The sequence below is a fragment of the Carcharodon carcharias genome, chromosome 9 (genome assembly GCF_017639515.1).
Source record: "Carcharodon carcharias isolate sCarCar2 chromosome 9, sCarCar2.pri, whole genome shotgun sequence".
NCBI classification, from domain to species: Eukaryota; Metazoa; Chordata; class Chondrichthyes; order Lamniformes; family Lamnidae; genus Carcharodon; species Carcharodon carcharias.
This window is the reverse complement of record NC_054475.1, coordinates 128,429,324-128,455,249: the sequence shown is the minus strand read 5'-3', so window position 1 is coordinate 128,455,249 and position 25,926 is coordinate 128,429,324. Positions and strand designations below refer to the sequence as shown.

Here is a 25,926-nt window from a genome sequence, read left to right as displayed (position 1 = left end):
GTTCTAAACTCCAGCAGGTACAAGCCTACCCCGTCCAATCTTTCCTCCCATAAGACAACCCGCCTATTCCAGGTATTAGTCTAGTAAACCTTCTCTGAACTGCATCTAATGCATTTACATCCTTCTTTAAATAAAGAGAGCAATACTGTACACAGTGCTCCAGGCATGGTCTCACCAATGCCTTGTATAACTAAAGCATAACCTCTCTAATTTTGTATTCAATTTCCCTCACTATAAATGATAATATTCTATTAGATTTCCTAAATACCTACTGTACCTGCATACTAACCTTTTGTGATTCATGCACAAGGACATGCAGATCCTTCTAGAGCTCTGCAATCTCTAGCAGTTTAGATAATATACTTTTTTATTCTTCATGCCAAAATGAACAATTACACATATTCCCATATATATTCCATTTGCCAGACCTTTGCCCATTCACTTAACTTATATATAACCCTTTGTCACCTCATTAGTCCTCTTCATAACTTATTTTCCTACCTATCTTTGCATCATCAGCAAATTTAGCTACCATTCCATTTGCCCCTTCATCCAGGTCATTTATATAAATTGTAAACAGTTGACGTTCCAGCACTGATCCCTGTGGCACACCACTCGTTACATCTTTCCAACCAGAAAATTACCCATTTATACCTACTCTCTGTCTCCTGTTAGCAAACCAATCTTCTATCCATGACAATATGTTACACTCTACGCCATGAGCTTTTTTTTTTGTAATAGCCTTTGATGTGGCATCTTATCAAATGCCTTCTGGAAATCTGGAAAGTACAGCACATCCACCGATTCCCCTTAATCCACAGCACATGTTACTTCTTCAAAGAACTCCAATAAGTTGGTTAAACATGATTTCCCTTTCATAAAACCACGGTACTCTACCTGATCACCTTGAATTTATCTAAGTGCCATGCTATAACGTCTTTAATAATAACTTCTAATATTTTCCCTAGGACAGATGTTAAGCTAACTGATAAACAAAATTTTAATCAGTACTCAAAGGATGTGAGGAAAAGGCAGGAAAGTGGAATTGAAGATTATCAGATCAGCCATGATCTCATTGAATGGCGGAGCAGACTCAATAGGCCGAATGGCCTACTTCTGCTCCTACGTCTTATGGCCTCATGGTATAACAGGTCTGTAGTTTCCTGCTTTCTGTCTTCCTCCCTTTTTGAATAAAGAAATTAAATTCATTATTTTCCAATCTAATGGAATCTTGCCCGAATCTAGGTAATTTAGGAAAATTAAAACCAATGCAACAACTATCTCACTAGCCACTTCTTTTAAGACCCTTGGATGAAGTCCATCAGGACCCAAGGATTTGCCAGCCCACAGCTCCAATAATTTTCTCAGTGCCACTTCCTTGGTGATTGTAATTTTCTCGACTTCCTCCCTTCCTTCCATTTCCTGATTTGCAGCTATTTCTGGGAAATTACTTGTATCCTTTATAGTGAAGACTAATACAAAATGTCTGTTTAATTCATTTCCTATCTCCATTTTTCCATTATTAATTCCCCAGACACACTTTCTATTGGACCAGTGCTCACTTTATTAACTCTTTTCTTTTTTAACTATCTATAGAAATTCCTACTATCTGTTTTTATATTGCTAGCCAGCTTTCTCTCATATTCTAATTTTTGCTGTACCTGTTTCCTCTCAAATGGAAGCAAAATACTGCAGATGCTGGACATCTGAAATAAAAGCAGAAAGTGTTGGAAACACTCACCATGTCTGGCTGAAACAGTGGGGAAAGAACAGGGTGAATGTTTCAAGTTCAATATGAAGCCATATAAATACTGTGGCTACAAGGGCTGGTCAGAGGCTAGGAGTCTTGTGGCAAGTAACTCACCTCCTGACTCGTCAAAGCCTGTCCACCATCTGCAAGGCACAAGTCAGGAGTGTGATGGAATACTCCCCACTTGCCTGGATGAGTGCAGCTCCCACAACACTCAAGAAGCTTGACGCCATTCAGGACAAAGAAGCCCTTGATTGGTACCCCATCCACAAACATTCACTCCTTCCTCCATCACCGTACAGTGGCAATAGTGTGTACCATCTACAAGATGCACTGCATGAACTCACAAAGGCTCCTTAGATAGCACCTTCCAAACCCACAACACTACCATCTAGAAGGACAAGGGCAGCAGAGAAATGGGAACACCACTTGGAAGTTCCCCTCCAAGCCACTCACCAACTTGACATGGAAGTATAACTCCGTTTCTTCACCATTGCTGGTTCAAAATCCTGGAACTCCCGCCCTAACAACACTGTGGGTGTACCACATGGACTGCAGCAGTTCAAGAATACAGCTCAGCACCACCTTCTCAGGGCACTTAGGGATGTGCAATAAATGCACCCAGCCAAGGACACACATCGAACAAATTTTTTAAAAGTATCTTTTTCGGAATCTACTTTCCTCTGCTTACTGGAATTCATAACAGAAGGGCACAATCTTAAAATTAAAGCTTTGCCAAGTCTGAATGAAATGAGGGTGCAATTATGATCATAAGGTGTACTGGAAGTCTTGAATTTTCCCCCAAAAAGGCTGTGGGTATTAATAATCAAGACTAAAATTGGTAGACTTTTATTAGTTATGGGTAACAAATGTTATGAAGCAAAAAAGTGTTGATGCTCAGATCAGCCATAATCTAATTAAATAGTCAAACAGAGGCTGAATAATCTACAGCAGTCACTATGTTCAAAGGAAAGAAAGGGTGACTTGAGAATTACTGCAGGTTAAAGGCATCATAACAGTTACCAGGGAAACCTGGTGCACACCTCCATGATGAGCTGCATGTTAACACACACCAACTGGACCGTAAGGAAATGAAATGCTTGCTGTTTTGTTATAATGATATAAAAATACCAATCACTCATAAGGGATTGGGTAAACAAGTTGTGGCTTCATTTATTGAGACTCGGTATATGAGAATAGTCATACAAAAGTGGAAAGCTGAAAACATCAGATCTGGATTTTGTTCTGCTCACAGGCAGAAGTAAAACTAAAACTGGATCGAATTACACACTTCAATTCTACAGATGGCATGTTGCTGTCCCTTAAAGGTACATTACAGCATCCTCTTTCTTTTTAAAGATATATTCGCCACTTGCAAAGAAGTAGAATTATTTTCAATCCATGTTCATGTTTAGTTGCCATTACTTAAGTATACAGAACTGATGAATCTATGACTCTCTAAAGCATAACAGTAATCTACTGGTACACCCAGATCATGTAGCAGTAACCTTGTCTGGAGGTTTCTTTAATTGTTCAAAGTGACCTGTGGGATTGTCATTCTTGGATATTGTTTCTGGTTGCCTTTGGGATCTTGTCCTAGATGCAAAAGAATGCACTGTGGTTGAGGAGCTGGAATGGATCTGATTTGTCCTCAGTTACACCTCACTGTTGTGCTTTTGGGTGGAATAACTTCATAGGAACAAAAACAAAAATTGCTGGAAAAACTCAGCAGGTCTGACATCTTCTGTTTAAAGGAAGACAGAGTTAACATTTCGAGTCCGTATGACTCTTCATCAGAACTAAAGAGGAATAAGAAATGTGGTGAAATATAAGCTGTATAAGGGGGTGTGGGACAGGTGGAGCTGGATAGAGGGCCAGTGATAGGTGGAGGCAAAGGAGAGATTGCCAAAGATGTCATAAACAAAGGGACAGAAGTCATCTTATGATGACTTCATAGGACCTTGGTTCCAAACAAATTCTTGTCACCTTGGTTGGTTTCTACTTAACATTGCAATGAGCAGATCTTGCTTGGTCTGTCTACATCTGAGAATTATTGATTTCACCGTGCTAATCATTTGTTCAGCTGGACCATTTGATCTAGGGTAATGAGGAGAAGAAGCAGTATGATCAACATTCCAATTCTCACAAATATCCTGAAATGGATCATCAATAAATTGCAGACCCCTGTCAATAATGATCTCTCTAGGCACACTAAATAAACTGAAAATAGCAATTAGATTTTGTGCATCAGTTGTGATTGATGTATTGTACAATTGTTGAATGATGGGGTATTTGGTAAAGTAGTCAACGATGATAAGGATATATCTTCTGTTTTCACTAGGTTATGCAGTCTGCTAAGTGTATCCAATGTGACATCAAGTTACCTGGCTTATACTTGATCTCACAATTTTAACCTTGAATCTTTATCAACAAACATTGCAATCTTGGCTCTGCACTGGTCAATGGTTTTCACTAAATCAGCTCCAGTGGCTTGTGGTCAGTCTCGACCACAAATCTTTTGTCAAATAGATAGCTATGAAAATGCATGATTCAAAACACTAAAGCTAATGTTTCCAACTCAATGTTGGAGTAGTTGAATTGCATTATGGGCAGAGATTTTGAAGCAAGTACAATCTGTTTACCATTTTGCAGTATTTTCTGTGAGGCATCTATCTCCAGGGTAGCTGTCCTCCTAGGATCATAAAATTGAAATGTCGACGCTTCTGATAATTACTTTTTCAGTGCTTTGAAGGGTCTTGGGGGTTTTTGTGCCATAGGAAAGGCACATCCTTTCTCAACAATTTCCTTAGCAATGAAGATTTTGAACAAAATTGGGAATGCATGAAGACAAGACAGTAAAGAGACCTAGACACCTTCAAAGATCATTCTGATCTTGAGGAGTTGGAAAGGCTTTAATATCCTTTATCTGACTTGGATTGGGATGCACACCAGCACTGGAATAAATAGAACCTAACAAATTGATTTGCTGCACACTGATGTCACATTTCAGACTGTTGAATGCCAATCCTTCAATACTTGCCACTTGCATCAAAGAGTGCAAATTTGGTCATGTTCTTGCTTTGTTCTTGCTGCAATGGCAATGTGATCTGTGAAGCAGATGCATCCTGGCACAATGCACGTAATACGGTCCATGTGAGTTTGAAAGAGATCCTGGTGAACAGATCACCCAAAAGGAAATCCATTGAAAAAATTATCATCTGAATGGGGTACGAGCTGGAGTGAGTGCTTGAGACTTCTCTGCAAGATATACTGACCAGTAGCCATGCTTGTCATTAAGCTTTGAGAAAAAATTTGCACCTGCAAATCTTGAATTTAACTTTTCTAATGTGAGTATTCTGTCAGGACAACATTTCAAAGCTGTGTTTAAACATTGTGGATTGAGGCATAATCTCAATGACCCATCCTCCTTTATGACAAACATAATTGAGCTGCACCAGTCTGTGTGCTCTTGTGCACTCTGAATAAGAGTCATACGGACTCGAAACGTTAACTCTGTCTTTCTCTCCACAGATGCTGTCAGACCTGTTGAGTTTCTTCAGCAATTTTTGTTTTTGTTTTAGATTTCCAGCATCCGCGGTATTTTGCCTTTATCTGTGTGCTCTTGTACTCTTCCAATGATTCCGCCTTTCTCCATTTTGTTTAGCTTGACCTTCTATTTGTCTTGTAAGTGAATGTTGCACTTATATGGTGGCTCAACGGATGGAGTTATATTCTCCTGCAAGTGTAATCTTGAAGCTCCCTTGAAACTGCCAATTTTGTTGAAGCATTCCGGATATTTCAATGTCAGGTCATGAACTGAGGTGATAAGTGTAACTTCTAAAGTTGATCTTCCATGTGAGGTCTGAATGATTCCATGGATTATGAAGTCATAGCATGCTGGTAGACCTACAATCACTGGGCCTTTAGTCTCCATGATGTAGAACATCTGTGACACCCAGGGTGATTGATTGCATCTGCACTCCAGGACTATGGAACCTGCACATGGAATTGGTGAACCATTGTACGCCGAAGGTTTCACAGTTGTAGGTTTTGCCATGGCCTTCCATGTCTGTGGATACATGTCTTTTAGAATTCACAGGCATGCACAGCTCTTTGTAGCTGCATCGGCTTTTGCTCTAATGCACTGCTGTTGCCAGTGGCCCTTTCTCCCAACGGCCTGCACAACTGATGCAAAACTGAGCATTTCCTTGGTGCATGCAGAAGGCCACACCTCCCACATGGCTTGCTAGGTTTAGATGTTCTAATGAGTGCATCAACAATTGGGGTTATACTTAGGACCTGCAAGCTTCATTGACCTGTAAGGCTCACTTTGTACTTATGTCCATTCTTGAGTAGTTCTTCGATGCTAAATGTTTTGGGCTTGTCTAGCAGATCTTTCTGGAATGCATCCTTGGAAGTGGATGCAATCACCAATTCAACAATTCTGTCTGCTAATCTGCATTTGCAAAATCACAGTTCATACTTTTTCTCCTCGATTGCTGACAAAGTGGTTTATGGATTCTGTAGGCTGGTTTCAAAATGGCATGAACTCTAGCCAATGAATACGGAAGTTTAACCTGATCCTGAACAGGCCTTCCAATGTAGTCCATAACTTCTGGGGAACACTTAGCTCTTCTGCTGTTTATCCTGACATGTTCAGCCTGTGTAGATCTTCATTTCCAATTGCTAGGTGAATTTTTATGCCTTTTCTGGTCTGGTTCAGATACACATGAATCAAGAGACCTTAAATATTTTGTATTCAGATGGTAGGTCAGCTGCATCCCAATTGAAACTGGGGAATTTTTTGGACATTTTGACAATATCCCTTTGACCTCCCTTCTCCTATAATACCTACGATGTGTGTCACTGTAGTTACTTTCACATGCTTTTCCGAAGCTCCACCCATTATATTTGTAACATTCTCTGGCTTGGTTTTAATGGCATTTTTGGTTTTCTTTTCAATTGACTCTCTCTCACTCGCTATTGATCAGGCCCACACCCTGGTCACTCACCTTTCCGGATTGAGCTAACCCAGTGCTGGTCCTCCAGTGTACTGTCCTACTCACCGTGAGGGATGTGTCTGCTTACCAGCTCTTCACTTGAGCACTACTGTGGCACTGTTTCTTCAAAGCTTTTCTACGCAGTCAACACACTATGTTCGCAACACCCTCTGATGCCTTGATTTTGTTGCTGTCTGACCAAAACATCAAGGGTCATCTCAATCTAGCACAATCTAAGCCTGTTCACTATTTTGCACTTGTACTTAATCTTGCTGCCACACTCTTTAACAATTGCCGAACACCACGTCGTATTTTTATAATGATATAAAAGCACCAACCACTCATAAGGGATTGGGTAAACATGTTGTGGGTTCATTAATTGAGATAAGGCACATGCGAACATTTATACACAAGTAGAAAGCCATTCTGTGTTCTGCTTGCAGGCAGAAGCAAAACTAAAACTGGATCCCATGACACTTCTCTTCTAGTGATGCCATGTTGCTATACCTTAAAGGCATATTACAACAATGCCTTTTCTCTAAAGTTTCTGTTTAATTTGTATGAACACATTCTCCAGAATTGCTTCACAGATTAAATAAGTTGCACTTTAATGGCAAGCAATTCATTGTAAATCCTCATGCTTTTAACTAAATAAATGAAAGAATCTTGAGCCCATTGGGCTTGAGATGCCACACTGTTGCTACATATGCAAAAAAAATCAATAAATTTAATCTATAAAACTAAGAGGAAGACAGTCTGTTATTTCCTTTTGCTTTTTTCTGACTGGACAGAAAGTAAGCATTTACAGTTAGAACAACCCCACATAGAAACAATTGCCCTCTAAATGACCTCAGGGCTTACTATGTGCAGCATTTAAACATCATAACTTTAAAGGTCAAGTTAAATACATTGCTACCTTAGCAGCAGAATATTAATATACATATTGCAGGGTATAATGTCTCCATCATGTTTCCCCAAATTACAACAGTGATTGCACTTCCAAACAACAGCATTGGCTGTAAAACATGTAAGGGCTTCCTGTGATCATGATTAAAATACAAGTTATTCCTTACTTTTTTAAGGTGTCAAATAACAAACACTTCTTTCTGGAAAATGAAAAATGAAACGAGCATTAATCTTTTAAAAAAAATTATTCAAGGGGTGTGGGCTTCGTTGGCTGGGCCAGCATTTATTGCCCATTCCTTCATGCCCTTGAGAAGGTGGCCATGAACTGCCTTCTTGAACAACGGCAGTCCACATGCTGTAGGTACACCCCCAGTGATGTTAGTGAGGGAATTCCAGGATTTTGACCCAGCGACAGTGAAGGAACGGCAATATATTTCCAAGTCAAGAAGGTGAGTGACTGACAGGGGAACTTTCAGGTGGTGGGCTTCTCATGTATCTGCTGCCATTGTCCTTCTAGATGGTTATGGTCATGGGTACGGAAGGTGCTGCCTAAGGAGCCTTTGACTGACAGATAAAGAGCCCTTTGGCAGATAAAGAGTCCTCAAGCAGGTCTTATACCTGGTTAAAGTTGGAACAAGGAAAGAGAATGTTTCACTCGCTGTGTCTGCTTCCTCACTGTCTGCAGCTGTCTTTATTAACTGTATGAAAGATCAAATTGTAATCTGTACTTCAGCAAATCTGACTTAAACCTCCATCTGATAAGAAAAATATAACTAATATTGCAAAATTGAGTACACTCTATTAATCATTTGCCAAATAAATACTAACCTTGTAATATTGGCACAGCTTTCCACATTGCAACAGGTCCAAGGCTGGCAAACTGACCAAAGGAAGATTCCAAGAAAAACAGTGGTATCCCAACGAGTGCCAGCATGAATGCATAGGGAATAAGAAACGCACCTGGAAAATATAGTAAACAACTTCAATAAAGCGTAAAACTGGGCAAGGCTAAAATAAGCTTTCAGGCTGTACTGAAATTATTATGAAAATTTGTTTGTCTGCCTCTGTCTTTCTATCTAATTTTTAACCTATTGATCCAGAAATATTTTAACTCTACACAGAAAGTCAATGTATTTTCATTCTCTCCTCTTCCATTGGACATGGTTACTGTAAGATTTTATGACATGAATTGTTATTAGTCTAGACGTTTAGCTTTCAACGCCAATTCTAAAAATTCAGCAAACCAATGAAATCAGGAAAATTGCCACATTCTAAAATTCACTCCCCAGTCAATCAAAATATTATCTTTCTCTTTATGCAGTTGTGTATGTTGTTTTGTTGTTTGTTTTCACCAATCCAGTTTTCTGTGGTTGTAAAGAGCAGCTGGTAAGAGCCAGTTTGACCTCAATTTACAAACTTGAATGAACACCTTGATCGAGGAGACAGTTAACTGAACATTTCAGATATTGTTCAGTAAACATTCTTGATGTGAACAGTTCATGCATTTTAAAATCATCATCATTGTTGTATGTCTTAGCTTAGGTTGCCCTTGTCAGTAATTTTACAGACTGCTGGAGGGAAGGCTGTGGTAAACATTAGCTTTTGCAGAACACCCTACACTGTATAGTACAAGGCTTAACATGAGGCTTCACGCAGACCTCTCTCAGCATGCACTGTTTTCATGGGATCTTACATCATTGATGACGTAGAATGTCTATTTGCACATTTAACATTAATCCTTTGCACTACATAAACAATAATATCTTAAAACATATCCATTTTTAAAAAATCATTAATTCTACACACCTGCCAAGGTTCATTCATATTTGTTTTAAAATACCAACTCATTAATGCTCCTCACTCTTACTTATAACGTTAAACTATGACCCTGACACATCAGGATCAACCTCCCAAAAAAAATCTTCTAAATAGTTTAAAGCTGTGAAATGGAATTCATCATTCTTTATAACAGCATTGTTTTATCCAATATTATTTGGCTAGTGCAATAAATTTAATGTTCCTTATAAATCAATTAGTTATTCCCTTTATTTTTATTTTCTCGCTCCTGTATTTTAAATTGTCTACTGTACATCCTCCATTTCTGTAAGCCAGGTAAGGGAATCTCCAAACATTGCCCAGACCCACAGAACAGCCAATCATTGAGAGCAAGTAGTCAATCTTTGAGGACCAGTTGCCTCGCTCCACATTCTCATCACTCTCATCCACATGTTCATTGGTGACAGCCTGGGGGAAAGAGAGAAAATGGCTGGCTCAGAAGTAAGACTAGAAATCAAGCAAAAAGTACTATTTTCACTCATTATGACGCATATTGTGCCAGCAGCCACAGGAGAACTGTGTTGAGAGATCTAGCAATCTAAATGGTGAGGGCTTTGCCTCTTTCAATGTGTGATTGATGGTGGTGCAGCTTAATGGGGATCTGATCACTGAGCTACTGTGAGGCATCAAGCTGTCCATTCAGCCAACCAAATTAAAGAATTCTCATAGACATCCAATCAGGAAATAAAAATCACTAATTATCAAATTATTTATTAAAATAATTATAGAGAGTGGAGTAAAGATTGAGTCAGGCACAGGGGATTGAAGTAGGAGTGAAATATCATGAACAAGCATTCTTTTAATTATTTAACAAGTCTGTTTTTTCAAATGAGTACTTAATCATAATGAAGTCATTTAACATTTCACAAATATAAGATTATGTTGTCAGGACCAGAACAGTTGTTGAATAGTAATTATTACTCAGATCATCGCTAGAAGTTCGGTTATACCTCATTTAAAGAGGCTTATCTTTTTTATGGGCTCGCTAACAGTGGTGTGAGAGCAGAAATGGGAAAGTTCTTGTCAAATGAATTAATTTCACTGCTTTCTGGCGATGGATGGGCAGGAGTCCACAACACATCCTGCAGTGGATCAGTGAAGAACAGACTGCAATTTCTGGGTTTCCAGTTTAATCTGGGCATGTGCCCAAGCGCTCAAGTTGTGGTCATATTCAGAGGAGTATCGGCAGCAACACTGACAGGTTGCTATCAAATACCCTATGAATTCCAAGCAACCATTGACTTTTCCACCTAGCAGCTATTGGTTGGTAGTTTGGAAACACCCTGAACCCCACAAGGAGTCTCTGCAAGTCACAACGACCAAAATCTGCAAATCATCAGTATCTTTCTGAGTTTTGCATGAGTTTACTGTCATATTTTGCTAAATTACTCACCTTGTCTTCTGGAGTGTTTGTTTGATAGTCATCCTGTGAGAAATCAGAAAAATTAAAGTCTGCCAGGTCCATTTTTGGACAATGGTGAATGATTCTTCCACTTGCTCAGGGTTTGGATGTAAACCTTAATGAAGACACTTTTGACCAAAAGTCTTCTAACTTTGTACTACTTCTGGAATCTGGTTACAAGTGATTCAGCTTCTCACCTGACTCTTCCACAACCAGAAGCCAGTTCTTATATTGTTTAAAAATGGATTAACTCTTGTTTGCTCAAGGTCCAAAGTCCTAGAGTATATCTGCTCTCGCTTACTCAATTTCCAGACTAAATGTTCCGATTGCTTTAATTTCAAAACACTGTATCGTGTTATGTAACATTTCTGCTCCATTGACAGTTTTAACAACATCTGCATTTTTAAAGGGAACAGCAACAAGTACAACTGCACCAATCAGGAACTGGGACAAGGCAGGATGCTGCATGCATTTGCTTGAAAATAAGACAACACACACAAACAAGCGAATAAGGAGCTGGAGTATGTCACTCGGCCCTTTGAACCTGCTCCACCATTTCATGGGATCATGGTTGATCTGATTGTGAGCTCAATTCCATATTCCTTCTTACCCCCAATAAACTTTCACCCTCTGACTTATCAAGAATCTATCTACCACTGCCTTAAAAATATTCAATCCTCTATAGTGAAGTCCGATGCAAAATACCTGTTCAATTCATTTGCCATCTCCTTACTTTCCATTATTAATTCCTGAGACTTACTTTCTACAGAACTAATTCTCACCTTGTTAACTTTTCATAATTGAATATCTACAGAGAGTCTTACTATCCTTCTTAAAATTATTAGCTAGCTTTCTCTCATACACAATTTTTTCCCTCCTTGTTAATCTTTTAGTAATTCTTTGCTGCTCTTTATATTCTGTCCAATCTTCTGACCTGCCACCTTTCTTTACATAATTATGGCCAGAATTTTCCGGCTGACATGCAGATAGTGTAGCCCGCACACCAGCACGTAAAATGACGTACGCTGACATCGCGCGAGCGTGCCGACGTCAGCCCGCGCCATTGTGATATTTTGGTGGGCTGCCGCGATCAGTTCACCCGCCATTAATTGAAGGGCTCGTTAAGCCCCTTAACTTGCCAATTGTGTACGATTTTGAGGGGCCCGTGTGAACTTCAGGTCGGTGCACAGGCCCAACAGGAAGGCGGGTAGGAGATTATTGAAGAAAACTTTTGCAATGTCGGGATATGTGGAATCAGAGGGGTTGTTCATGTTTTTCATGAAGTTATAATTGATGAAAATATTTAAAACATACCTGTGTGATTGTTAGTTCTCATCGATGTCCAAGAGGTTTTTGTATAAAGTGAAAGCATTCTGCAGACAGCATTCTTTTTCGGCCTTGCAGCGTTCCGGAGGCCTCCATTTGGCCTGGGGCTATGGGTTCTGATCTCTCCAGTGGAGGCAGATTCCCTGAGGAGGAAGGGAGGGATAGAATCAGGAGGAGGCCAGGACTGGAAAATCAGCCTCCAGGGGAGCCACCTTTGGGATGCCAGGCACAAGCAGAAGGGGGGCAGGGCCAAGAGGTTGTCCGAGGTGCAAGGGGCCACAAGACGATGCCACTATCCTGCTGCCGGGGTATACAGGCAGTGAAGCAGCTACTTCAGTATGACTGAGGTGCAGTGCCGAAGGAGGGTCCGACTCTCAAGGGAGACAGTCAACTATGTCTAGTCAGTTGATTGGCTCTGACATCTATCCTAACTGTGTGGGCTAACATCCCATGCCAGCGACTCTGAAGCTCACAGTTGCCCTCCATTTCTAAGGCTCTGACTCCTCCCAGGGCTCGACGGCTGATCTTTGCCATGTCTCCCAATCAGCTGTCCACACATGTGTCAAGCAGGTTACAGACACTCTGTTCAGACAGGTATCCACCTTCATCCACTTCCGCTGTGACAAGCAAGTCAGGTACAGTGAGCCAGAGGCTTCACGGCCATTGCTGGCTTCCCCTGCGTCCAGGGTGCTATAGACTGTACACACGTGGCCATCAAGACACGGTGAACCCGGTGCCTTCGTCAACAGGAAGGGCTTCCACTCCATGAACGTGCAGATAGTGTGTGATCACAGGATGCTGATTCTACAAGTCTGTGCAAGGTACCCAGGCAGCTCCCACAACTCCTGCATCCTCAGACACTCTCAGGTGCCGGGGCTCTTCAGTGCTGCTGGTTGGCTGCTAGGTGACAAGGGCTATCCCCTGTGAAGGTGGCTCATGACACCACTACGCCATCCAAGAATAGAAGCTGAGCATCAGTACAATAGGAGCCAGGGCACCACAAGGGCTGTGGTGGAGAGAGCCATCGGTCTTCTCAAGATGCATTTCTGTTGCCTGGACTGCTCACGGGGTGCACTCCAGTACCCCCCCAGATCGCATCTCTCTGATAGTGGTAGTCTGCTGTGCCCTGCACAATCTTGTGCTGGAAAGGGGGAATGGAATTGACGATGAAGACCTTGACACCCTGGATGAGGCTGCACATGAAGAATCCAGCAGTGCCTCTGAGGATGAGGAAGCACAGGGCGATAATGAGAGGCAGAACGACGACTCGCATTTACACCAAGGAGGCAGGGACCCCCAGGATAATTTAATCCAAAGAACCTTCAGCTCGCTCCACACACATGGATCAGCAAGAACAGCATTGCCTGGAACTTCCACAAGTGGCACTTAGGTGCCACATCTTCCACCTGTTTAGCTGCAAATAAGGGCTTAGTACAGAAACATCAATCTCCACTCTAACACTCATGATAATTATGTGAAAATGAAAAAAGCATCACAATGAAAAGACACTAAGCCATGGTAACAAAGGTGGACTTTATTCTGTCCAAAAGCAAAGCACACATGATTATTCGACAATGTTACAAAAAGGGGTCCCTATTCTAAGGCCAACACAAAATCACCAATGACATACCCGGGGAGTGCCTAAGGTGCCTTATGTTTTCATTTCTGGGTGCTACATCTAGGTGCCGCCCCATTGATCGGAGTGGCTTGAGAGACAGCCTGCTGACTCTGCTGTCCTATTGGCCTAGGTTACCTTGGCGGGCGTTCTCTGACTCGTGGAGCCTGTGATGGCCCCGCCTGGGAGGGAGTGGCCAACTCCTGAACTGGCACCTCCCTAGTTGTTGCAGCCTCAATGGAAGCAACGTTGACTGGCAGAGGGGCGGAGGAGCTGCTCTCCTCATCCGGAGCACCATGAGAGGAGCTCGCAGCAACAGCAGACAGCCGCACCGATGTGAGGTCCAAATCTACCTCCCCGCTCACCGCAGATGCATGGGCATCGAGTGCTGGCGCTTGGTGTCCACTACATCTCCCATAATGGAAAACACCACCTGTGGCCAGAACCGCAGTTAGGCCTTGCAGGTCAGAGCATATCCCAATCATATTTTGATCCATTTGGTGGAAGCCCCTCTCTATGAGAGTCACCAATCTCTCATTGAAAGAATCCTGAAGCTCTGCCCTGAGGGCGGATTCTTCACGTTCACTCTTCCGAGACTCCTCCATCACAGACAGCAACCGAACCATTCCCTCATGCAACCCTGCCAGATGCAAACGCATTTCCTGCCGCCTTTCCTGCAGCTGCTGCAATGGGAACAACTCCAGAGGCACGTCATCAGTGCCGGACTCAGCATGTGCCTTGTCCCCTGCAGCCCTCCGGCTGCTGGAGCCATTGGCACTCTCTGCCCCTACCATCTCCCCCAGCGATTGTGATGTGCCCTCTCCACTGTGACCCGGGACACGAGCTGACGGTAAAGTCCCCACCCAGGTGTGTGTGTCTGTGCTGGTGCCTGGCTGGCTGAAATGATGTGCCGCAAGTTGCACTTGTTGGCCCTCAGATATGGAGGGGGGGCTGCTGGGTCGAGGTGCGGGTCCCTGTGGTGGTGATGTTGAAATTAACAACAAGGACAGTGCATCAGTTAGCGTACATTCAGTTCAACCTTTCATCCCTTTCCCCCCCAGCCTCATAAATAGCTCACCCTTAATGACCCATAAAAGAAGAACATTGGTGAGGTCCAAATGAGTCGAGACGGGCTCCAAGCAATAGACGCACATGCAAACAGGCTGGTTAGATGGCCTCATGAATGACATATGGCTTGTAAAGAACCAGAGGAATGGGGAGAGTGCAGAGGTACCTGACCTGGATGCATTGTTGCCTGGACAGTTGCACGGCTGTGGAAACATTTCAAACAGTTGTGTCATTTTCTGCTGAACTCAGGAGATTGAGAGGTCATATTATTGGACTTCATTCTGTAAGGAGGGGCATAGACCGAGTGGGCAGAAGGCAATATTTCCCCTTGGCGCAGGGATGAGTAACGGGGTGGCATTCATCTAAGTCATGTGCCATGAAGTTTCCAGCTGAGGTGCTGAGGACCTTCTGGATAAACTAATGTGGGTGCACTGGCTGAAAGAGTGCTGGAGGTCCCAAACCCCTGAAAATGGAATAATTCTTTGGCTGTGCAGCAGCGATCCAATGGCATGTGAAACCATGGTGATAGTGATCACAAATGGGATAAGGTGACTTTGGAAGGTGGTGGAGGTGCAGTTCCTCAAGGGGACAAGGGTCCCTTCTGTATGACCCAGATGTCAGAAAAACTCAGTCAGTGAATGAGCAGTGTTGCAGCATTAACGATTGCAGCAAACATCAGTGGTTTGGATGGTGGGCAGACAGAGTGGATGGGACTGTGGAACTCAAATACCTGCCCGCTGGACGCCAGCCTCGCTGCCCCCAGCCGCCCTGGCCTCCTACCTCCTGCCCAGCTCCATGGCCTGCTCCTTGAATGGGGTGAGGTGCTGGAGGAGGGCACGCCCACCACCAGTCCTCAGGTGCTCCTCGGCATTGTGGTTACTTTTTGCCTGCAAAACACATAAGAGGATTTATTGGGGCAGGTCACTCATGTACTCTGCACGCACATGCCGCACCCCAACCACAGTGGGCCATCTGAGGCCTCCAGTGGCTCCTGTCCACACTACTCGTCAGGAGTCCCCAGAAGATAGTACGGACGGTCCCAAACCCCTCCCCCAACCATTCCCTTAGACACATTCGGTGTCCATCCACTTTGAATAGCACACGAGTCCTAGCGCCCATGGAAAGGAGGATCAAATAGGTATGGTGCCGATGCCAGCAGATGGCACTTGTCCAAAAGACCTTGAGGAACCCCTTGGACCATCTCATTACCATCAATATGACATGTGTTGGAGTTCTGAGTATGTGTCCACTGGCCTTCCTGCAGCTTGCCCCCAAACTACTCAAACGCCACAGAAACCAACATATGATGTGCAGAAAGCCCTTCTTCCCCTCAGCCACTAAGGCTGATGTAAGCATTGTCAGTACCCATTTGCCCTGCCAAAATACGACAGATGCACATGCAGTAACGCCAGCTATACATGGTGGGGGAGGGGGGGGTCAAAGGCTAAGGCTGCCTTCTGTCTCAAATAGCCCAGACAGACATGGTACTCACCCGTCCGGAGCGCAGCAAACAATTGAAGCGTTTTTGACACTGTGTGTCAGTGCGTCTGACATCATCATGGGCACTTACAGCCTCGCCCACCTCCTCCCAAGCCTGGCTGGTAACATGGGGAGCCCTCCTCCTCCCATCCTCAGAATACAGAACATCATGTCGCTGGCCCACCTCTTGCAGGACAGCAAGGCATGCTTCAGCCTGCCCTCCTCCTCCTCCTCCACCTCCTCCTCCTCTGCTCTTCTTGGTCATGTGCATTGCTTCAAGCAGGCTGCCTGGCCAGTCTTTAAACAGGCTGCCAGCTCCCCATTGGAACCGGCTGTCAGAGGCCGCCCGCCCCAACGACTATTTTCCCGTTCTGCACAGGAGACGCAAAGCCGTGGTGTGGGTCTTAAATGGACCCCTGGCAGAAAATGACAGCGCGGCCCGTTTCGCCAGTGGCAATCAGCCACCCGCCCGCCCAACTGCCCAATGTGTTTCTTCTTTAAGTTTGATACTGTCTTAAGTTTTTTAGCTAACCACGGACAGTGGGCCCTTCCCTTGGAATTTTTCTTTTTCATTGGAATGTATTTATTCTGTGTATTCTGAAATATCCCTTTAAACGTCTGCCACTGAACTTCTATTGACATATACCTTAACTCATTTGCCTGTTCACCTTAGCTAGTTCTGCTTTCATAACCTCATATCATAATTGCCCTTATTTAAGATTAAAATATTAGTCTTGGATGCACTCATTTCTCCCTCAAAATGAATACAAAATTCATTCATATTGTGATCGCTGCTACCAAGGGGTGCCCTCATTAGGAGGTTATCAATTAATCCTATCTTGTGGCTCAATGCCAAGTCTAGTATAGCCTGTCTCTGGTTGGCCTACTGTGTAGTTACAATTAGGGTCCTGTAAACCACTCCCACAAGTGATTACTTTTATCATTTCTCATCTCAACCCAAATTACTTCTACATGCTGGTTTCCTGAAATTAGATCATCCCTCTCTCATGTTCTAATGCCACCAACAATTAACAGAGCCACCCCTCCACATTTTCCGAACTTCCTGTCCTTCCTAAATGTTATGTACCCTTCAATATTCAGGTCCCAATCTAGCCATATATCTGAAATACCTATAAGATCATACTTACTTATTTCTATTTGTGCTGTCTGTTCATCTGTTTTGCTTTGAATACCATGTGCATTCATTAACAGAGCCTTTAGTTTTGTCCTTTTTTTACTCTTGTAGCGCTTAGCCTTATTTGCTGATTTACTCTTAGGGCAGAATTTTGCCGTCGGCGAGCAGGGGGTGGGGTCCACTCACCGACATGTAAAATGACATGGGATGATGTCGGGTGGAACCCCTGATGTCATCCCACCCCATTTAAATTTTCAGGAAGGTGGGCCCACAGCAAATTCAACCGCGGGTCCGCCAACCTGTCAATGGCCAATTGAGGCCACTGACAGGATCAATTATACAATTAAAGGATTTGCCTGTCCAACCTTAAGGTTGGTGGACAGGCCAGGAGCCCCGGCGGCAAATAGAAAAAACAGGAAACCTCATCCACCGGCGGGATGAGGTTTCATGCAGGGTTTTAAAAAGTTTAATAAACTTATGTAAATTATGAACATGTCCCCATCTCATGTGACATTGTCACGTGAGGGGGACATGTTAGGGATTTTTTTTTCTATTTTTCATATTTTTAAAAGTGTTAGCGATCTCCCTGAGGCCAAACATTGCCTCAGGGAGATATGCGCTCTTTCATGTGCATACGCAAAAGAGCGCACTCTCGCTTTTGGGGAATCCCCCCTCCCTGCACAGGGAGGGCATTCCGCTTCCCGCTGGATGTCATGCTGAGCGGTCCTTAATTGGCCTGCCCTTCTAAAATGGTGGCGGGGCCCACTTCTCTGGCGGGGATTGTCTCCCCGCCCGCCGGAGATTGATTCAGGCCCGTCTGCCCAACAGGCAGAAAATTCTGCCCTTAGAATTGTACTCTCTGTTCCTTCCTAGCACAGTATGTTAATCATTTCCCATTTTAGTGCCTTTGTCTCTTGTCTTGTCTCTCCTCTTAGGTTTAGGCACCAGAAACAACAACGACAATCTCAACCCTGTTGACCCTGCAAAGTCCTCCTTACAAACTCTGGGAGCTAAAATTGGGAGAGCTGTCTCAGAGACTAGTCAAGCAACAGCTTGACATAGTCATACTCATGAAATCATGCCTTACAGATAATGTCCCAGACACCACCATCACCATTCCTGGAGCTGTCCTATCCCACAAGCAGGACAGACCCGGCAGAGGTAATGGCATAGTGGAATACAGTTGGTAGGGAGTTGCCCTAGCTTCTCAACATTGATTCCGGACCCCATGAAGTCTCATGGCATAGGTCAAACATGGGCAAAGAAACCTCCTGGTGATTACCATGGGCCGGCCTCCCACAGCTGATGAATCAGTGCTCCTCCACATTGAACACCACTTGGAGGAAACACTGAGGGTGGCAAGGATGCAGAATGTACTCTGAGTGGGGGTCTTCAATGCTCATCACCAAGAGTGGCTCGGTAGCACCACTACTGACCGAGCTGGCCGAGTTCTAAAGGACATAGCTGCTAGACTGGGTCTGTGGCAGGTGGTGAGGGAACCAACAAGAGGTTGACCTCATCCTCACCAACCAGCCTGCCTCAGATGCATCTGTCCATGGCAGTATCAGCAGGAGTGACAACAACACAGCCCTTATGGAGACAAAGTCCCATCTTCACATTGAGGGTACCCTCCATCGTGTTGTGTGGCACTACCACCGTGCTAAATGGGATAGATTTCAAACAGATCTAGCAACTCAAGAATGGGTAACCACAAGGCACTGTTAGCTACCATCAGCAGCAGAATTGCACACAACAACAAGCTGTAAACTCATGGCCCTGCATGTCTCCCCTACTCTAGCATTACCATCAAGCCAGGGGATCATCGCTGGTTCAGTGAAGAGTGCAGGAGGGCATGCCAGGAGCAGCACCAGGCATACCTAAAAATGAGGTGTCAACCTGGTGAAGCTACAACACAGCATGCCATACAGCAGAAACAGCAACTGATACACAGAGCTAAGCAATTCCACAACCAACGGATCAGATCTAAGCTCTGCGGTCCTGCCACATCCAGTCGTGAATGGTGGTGGACAATTAAACAACTCACTGGAGGAGGAGGATCCACAAATATCCCCATTCTCAATGATGGGGGAGCCAAGCATTTCAGTGCAAAAAATAAGGTTGCAGCATTTGCAACAGACTTCAGCCAGAAGTGCCAAGTAGATGATCCATCACAGTCTCCTCCGAAATCCCCAGCATCACAGGTGCCAGTCTTCAGCAATTCGATTCACTCCACATAAAATCAAGAAACAGCTAAAAGCGCTTGATACTGCAAAGGCCCTGACAATATTCCAGCAATAGTACTGAAGAATTGTGCTCCAGAACATGCCACACCCCTAACCAAGCTGTTTCAGTACAGTTACAACACTGGCGTCTAACCAACTATGTGGAAAATTGCCCAGGTATGTCCTGTACACAAAAAGTAGGACAAATCCAACCCGGTCAATTACTATCCCATCAGTCTACACTCTCCATCATCTGTAAAGTGATGGAAGAGGTCATCCACAGTGCTGTCAAGTGGCACTTGCTTAGCAGTAACCTGTGCACTGACACCCAATTTGCATATCATCAGGGCCACTCAGTTCCTGACCTCATTACAGCCTTGGTTCAGACATGGACGAAAGAGCTGAACTCCAGAGGCGAGGTGAGAGTGACTGCCCTTGACATGAAGGTAACATTTGACCAAGTGTGGCATCAAGGAGCTCTAGCAAAACTGGAGTCAAAGGGAATCCGGTGGTTCAAGTCATACCTAGCACAAAGGAAAATGGATGTGTTTGTTGGAGGTCAATCATTTCAGTTCCAGGACATCACTGCAGGATTTCCTCAGGGCAGTATCTAGGCCCAACCATCTTCAGCTGCTTCATCAGTTTCCTTCCTTCCATCATAAGGTCAGAAGTGGAAATGTTTGTTAATATTTGCACAATGTTCAACACCATTTGCAACTCCTCAGTCTATGTCCAAATGTAGCAAGGCCTGGAGAACATTCAGGCTCAGGATGACAAGTGGCAAATAACATTTGCGCCACACAGGTGTCAAGCAAGATGATCTCCAACAACAGAGAATCTAACCCTTGGCCCTTAACATTAAATGGCATTACCATTGCTGAACGCCTAGTATCAACTTCCTGGGGTTTACCATTGACTAGAAACAGAACTGGATTAGCCATATAAATTCTGTGGCTACAAGAGCAGGTCAGAGACTAGGAATTCTGCAGCGAGGAACTCACCTCCTGTCTCCACAAAACCTGCCCACCATCTAAAAGACACAAGGTAGGAGTGTGATGGAATACTCTCCACTTGCCTGGATCAAAATCCTGGAACTGTGCGTGCACCTACATCACATTGTTCAAGGAGGCAGCTCACCACCACCTTCTCAAAAGCAACTGGGGATGGGAAATTAATGCTGGCCCAGCCAGCAAAGCCCTCATCCTGTGAATGAATAAAAATAAAAGTCTGGGACCTCTCCCTGCTGACGTGAGCCAGCTTCTCCTGCATGAAACCAGATGGAGGGGGTGTGAGCAGGACACATGGCACTGCATGGAATGTTTGTGTGGTGGGTGGAGCCATGGACAGGATGAGGACACGAGCTCCAGAGGATATGAGCCTGATGGGGATGTGAGGGTGTGTGTGCGAGTTAGTGGTCATGCCCCTTGAGATGTGAGATCCCTGTGGATGTGTGATGGGTTTGTGAGTGTGTGAGTTGAGAAGATGAGAAGAATGAATTACCTTGGCGGAACATTTACCCTTTTTTGGCACTGGGTGGCTGTCCATTTTTGTATGGGATTGGCACTGACCACTGCTGCCACTGCCCACCCAAGGCAAATTAATGAGGCTGCTACCCATCCTGCAGCCAGAACAGGGATAGAAGACACAACGGTGAGCATCCACTGCGTCCAAAAGGCGCTGGAGGATGCGTCATTAAACTTGGGCTGCAGTCTTTTTGCTTTTTGAGGCCACCCTGTCTTCTGTGCAGCAGCCGTGGTCTGAAAGCACTGAGAGGTGTGCACACGGCTGCACTTTAAATATGGCACTGGTGTGTTGAAGCAGCGAAGTGATGGTGTGGCAGGTGAATGAGAGCTCGCCCACCATGGAAACGTTGTGTTTCTCAGGGATGCATAATTAATGCGGTGGGTTCGGGACAATATGGCATGACAAGTCCCCAATGCGGCCAGCAGGTAAAACACCATTTTCATTTGCAAATAAAAAGACTCGAATTGGAGGTAAAAGAAAGGGAATTGTTATTGAGAAGTCGTAAGGCAAAAGGAAAAGGAAAGGGAATTAGGAATGAGAAAAGCTGGCCTCCAGAGCATGGGAGGAAATAGAGAAGGATAAAGAAAGAGAGGCAAAGGAAGGAGAAAGGAAACCTGAGCTAAAAAGGCTGGAATTAAAACAAGAGGCCTCAAATGCTGAGGAAAGTTCTGATGACAAAAATACCCACCTCCAACCGAAGGCTCAGTGGGGAGATGTTTACTTTTGTACAACCCCTCCCAAAATTAGAGAAAATGTAGAGGCGTTCTTTATTTTGTTTGAGAAGTTGCTAAGCAACTGAAGTTCCCAAAAGCAGTCTGGACATTGCTCCTACAGAGTAGGTTAGTGGGTAGATCTCACGAGGTTTATGCATCACTTTCTATGAATTATGACACAGTGAAAAAGGTTATTTTTTGTGCATGTGAGTTGGTCCCTGAGGCATACAGGCAGAAATTTCGTAACATAAGGAAACAGCCTGGGCACACCTATATTCAATTTGAGAGGGTAAAGTAAAGTAATTCCAACTGTTGGATATGGGCATTAAAGATAGGGACAATGTATGAGGCTCTGAAGGAAATAATTATCCTGGAAGAATTAAAAATTAATTTCATCCATTAGTTAGAACCCATGTTGAAGGCCAGAGGGTTGCTACACCTAGACAAGCAGAGGAGATGGCTGACGATAATGAGCTGGTCCATAAATCCAAACCCTTTGCTGTCACCCCCACAAACCCGAAAAGAGTAGAAGTTGGGAAGGTAAAAGGAAGGCAAGTAGCCATGGAGGAGAAGGGACAGCTGGGAATCCCCGGAAACTCATCCTCAGACCGGAAAAGAAGGTACTGAAGGCCTAAGCATTTCCATTGTAACAAGGTGGGTCATGATCATGCAGATTACTGGAAGTAGCATGGGAAATCCATGGCACTTATTGGGGTAAGTAAAGACGATTCAGGAAAAAGAGCCCTGACTGGAAATAGAGCAGATCAAGTGGTAACATTAACTATGCCTGTGAAGCCAAGTGTGAACACAACTGTGAATTCAGTAGAGTTCAATAAGATACATGAGAGTTATAAAGAGTTCCTATCAACAGAAATAGTAACCCCTTAACCCTCAAATGAGAAAGCTAAATCTATAATTATATTAATAGATATGGAGCCTAACAAACACTTTTGTTGGGGAAAGGCATAACTTTTCCACCAGAGAGTGCCAATGTTTTAATAAATGGTATTGGGGTGGGGTGGGGGTGAGTATATACCCATACCTTTGTATCGGGTGCACTTAAGTGTGACTTAATGTCTGGGATAGTGCTGATAGGAGTTGTTCAGAAGTTACCTGTAGATGGAGTTAACTTACCCTGGGAAATGCTTAGCTGAAGCAAAGGTAGTAGCTTCCCTCATAATTACTGAAAGTCCAAGTGAGGTTAAAGAGACAGAGCAGTTAAAGGAAAATTTTCCGGGAGTTTTTCCTTTATGTGTGGTGACCCGAACAACGGCTAAGCAAAGTCCATCATCGGAAATCAAAATGATACCACAGGCAGATATTTGGTTAGTTGAAACTTTCTTTAGAGGCTTAGATAACCTGAAAGACATGGTTAGTAAATCTTCTTCTGTTGATTCTCAACAAGCTGATCCGGAGTTAAATAAGATAGCACAATCAGTTCAAAACGAAGCTGAGGCTGATGAAGTTCCAGAATGTTATTGTATTAAAAATGGATGCTATTGAGGAAGTGGAGGCCTCCTTGCAGATCTGCAGATGAAGAGTGGATGGTGGCACTACCCAAATATCGCAAAGCGATATTACAGATAGCATATGACATTCCTATGGCTGGACATGTAAGGATACGGAAAACTCAAGTGCAAATGAACCGACAGTTTTACCAGCCAGGTCTTCACAAGGACATGGTGCAGTTTTGTAAAATGTGCCATACATGCCAGATGGTGGGAAAACTACAGCCTACAATCAAACTGGCATCTTTTGTGGAGCCATTTAGTAGGGTGTTACTAGATTCTGTGGTACCGTCGCCAAAAATGAAAACCAAACATCAGTATATCCTTACTATTACGGATGACAGCTTGATTTCCAGAGGCCATCTTTTTAAGAGCAATTACAGCTGAGTTGGCAGTAGAGATATTAACCTAATTATTTACTCAATATGGATTACCAATAGAGATCCAGTCGGATCAGGGCTCCAATTTTATGTCTAAAATTTTTCAAAACATAATAACTTGTTTGGGTATAAAACAGTTAAAATCCACAGCATATTGTTGGGAAATAGAAATAATTTAAGTAAGTTATATTGGTATTTATAGGTGTTAGGAATGAGTTTCAGCTTTAAAGTTTAAGTTTGATTTGTGTTTCTGAATTTTTGTGTTAAGAACTGTCATGTTGAGTTTTAAAACAAAAACAGAATTACCTGGAAAAACTCAGCAGATCTGGCAGCATCGGTGGAGAAGAAAAGAGTTGACGTTTCGAGTCCTCATGAATCTTCAACAGAACTGAGTAAATATTAAGAGACGGGTGAAATATAAGCTGGTTTAAGGTGGGGGTGGGGGGGAGGTGGGGGGAGAGAAGTTGGGGAGTGTGTGGTTGTAGGGACAAGCAAGCAGTAATAGGAGCAGATAATCAAAAGATGTCACAGACAGAAGAACAAAGAGGTGTTGAAGGTGGTGATATTATCTAAACGAATGTACTAATTAAGAATGGATAGCAGGGCACTCAAGGTACAGCTCTAGTGGGGGTGGGGTGGAAAGACTAACAGGTCATAAAAGATATAGATTTAAAAATAATGGAAATAGGTGGGAAAAGAAAAATCTATATAAATTATTGGAAAAAAACAAAAGGAAGAAGGAAGAAATGGAAAGGGGGTGGGAATGGAGGAGGGAGTTCAAGGGCGAAGGAGTATTATAATATAGTTGATATTTTCTTGTTTACTAATATTTTATTCTTTTGTTAAATGTTCATCAGCTGTAGCTACTCTCCACATATCTGAACAAACAAATTAAAAATTAGGATCTAGCAAGCTGGGTTCCACTCTGGGATCAGGCTTGTCCAGGGGTAACCTCAGCTGGGATCATAATAATATCATTCACAGATAAAAAGCGCTTTAGAGACATACCATCAAACTCTCAAAACAATGATTAAAGCACATTGTCATGAATATTCCCATGATTAGGGAAAAGCACTGGACTTTTTTTGATTTGCTACTGGAGATTCACTGAATGAATCTATTGATTTTCACCTTTTGAATTAATTTATGGACATGAGGTAAGAAGTCCTCTGAAATTAATCAAAAAAAAGTTTTTCGGAGAGAGGGACAAAATCACGATGTTAGATTATGTGTCTGTGTTCCAGGAATGCTTCATGGGAGCCTGAAAATTGTCTCAAGAACATCTTAAAGTTTCTCAAACAAAGAAGAAGGAATGGACAGATAGGCAAGCTGCATCCCGAACATTACAACCAGGGCATGAAGTGTTAGTGTTATTGCCTTTACAGGGGGAATCTGTGAAAGCACATTTCAGTGATCCATACCAGGTAATTAAGAGAGTTGGTGAAGTAAATTATTTGATAAAAACCCAGATCATAGGAAAAAGAATCAGCTGTGCTGTATCAATATGTTGAAACAATATCATCGTAGGGAGGAGGATAAGAAGAAGCAGGTATGTCAGATTGCAAGCACAGTGATGGACGAAAGAGACAGTGAGAGAAGCAGACTTAGGGTGGAATCATCCCAGATTTGCACAAAGTGCTGTCGTGAGCGTGTAAAACAGCATTTTACCCACCGGCCATGATGGCGGGTTTTCACTCTGTACTGTCCCAATCCCACCGCATTACTTATGCATTCCCAGAAAACACACTGCTTCAATGGTGGACAGGCTCTCATTTGCCCGCCACACCATCACCACACCGCTTCATCACGCTGGGCACCATATTTATTGTCCAGTCATGTGCACACATCTCTGTGCTTCCAGCCCATCACTACTGCAGGGAAGATGTCCACAAAGGCAAAAAGACTGCAGCCCCCAGGTTTAATGATGCATCACTGGAATGGCATTTGAACGCCGTGGAGGCCCGCCGTGATATCCTCTCCCCTGCTCTGGCTGCAGGATGGGCAGTGGCATCACCAACCTAACATGGCAGGCAGTGGCAGTGGAAGTCAGTGGTAATGCTGC

At 43.6% G+C, this 25,926-nt stretch overlaps 1 protein-coding gene across 1 annotated transcript in view; it reads right to left on the bottom strand.

Moving 5' to 3' along the window:
* The window catches only part of LOC121282473 (sodium- and chloride-dependent neutral and basic amino acid transporter B(0+)-like), a 66,250-nt gene extending 56,362 nt beyond the window's left edge, over positions 1 to 9,888 (bottom strand). Inside the window, exons 1-2 of the mRNA XM_041196176.1 lie at positions 9,747 to 9,888; positions 8,485 to 8,616 (exon numbers count right to left, since the gene is read on the bottom strand). Of these exons, the coding sequence (XP_041052110.1) occupies positions 8,485 to 8,616; positions 9,747 to 9,816 (202 nt within the window). The 5' untranslated portion in view covers positions 9,817 to 9,888. The remainder of the gene's footprint in view (positions 1 to 8,484; positions 8,617 to 9,746) is intronic.
* Positions 9,889 to 25,926: the final 16,038 nt, after the last annotated feature.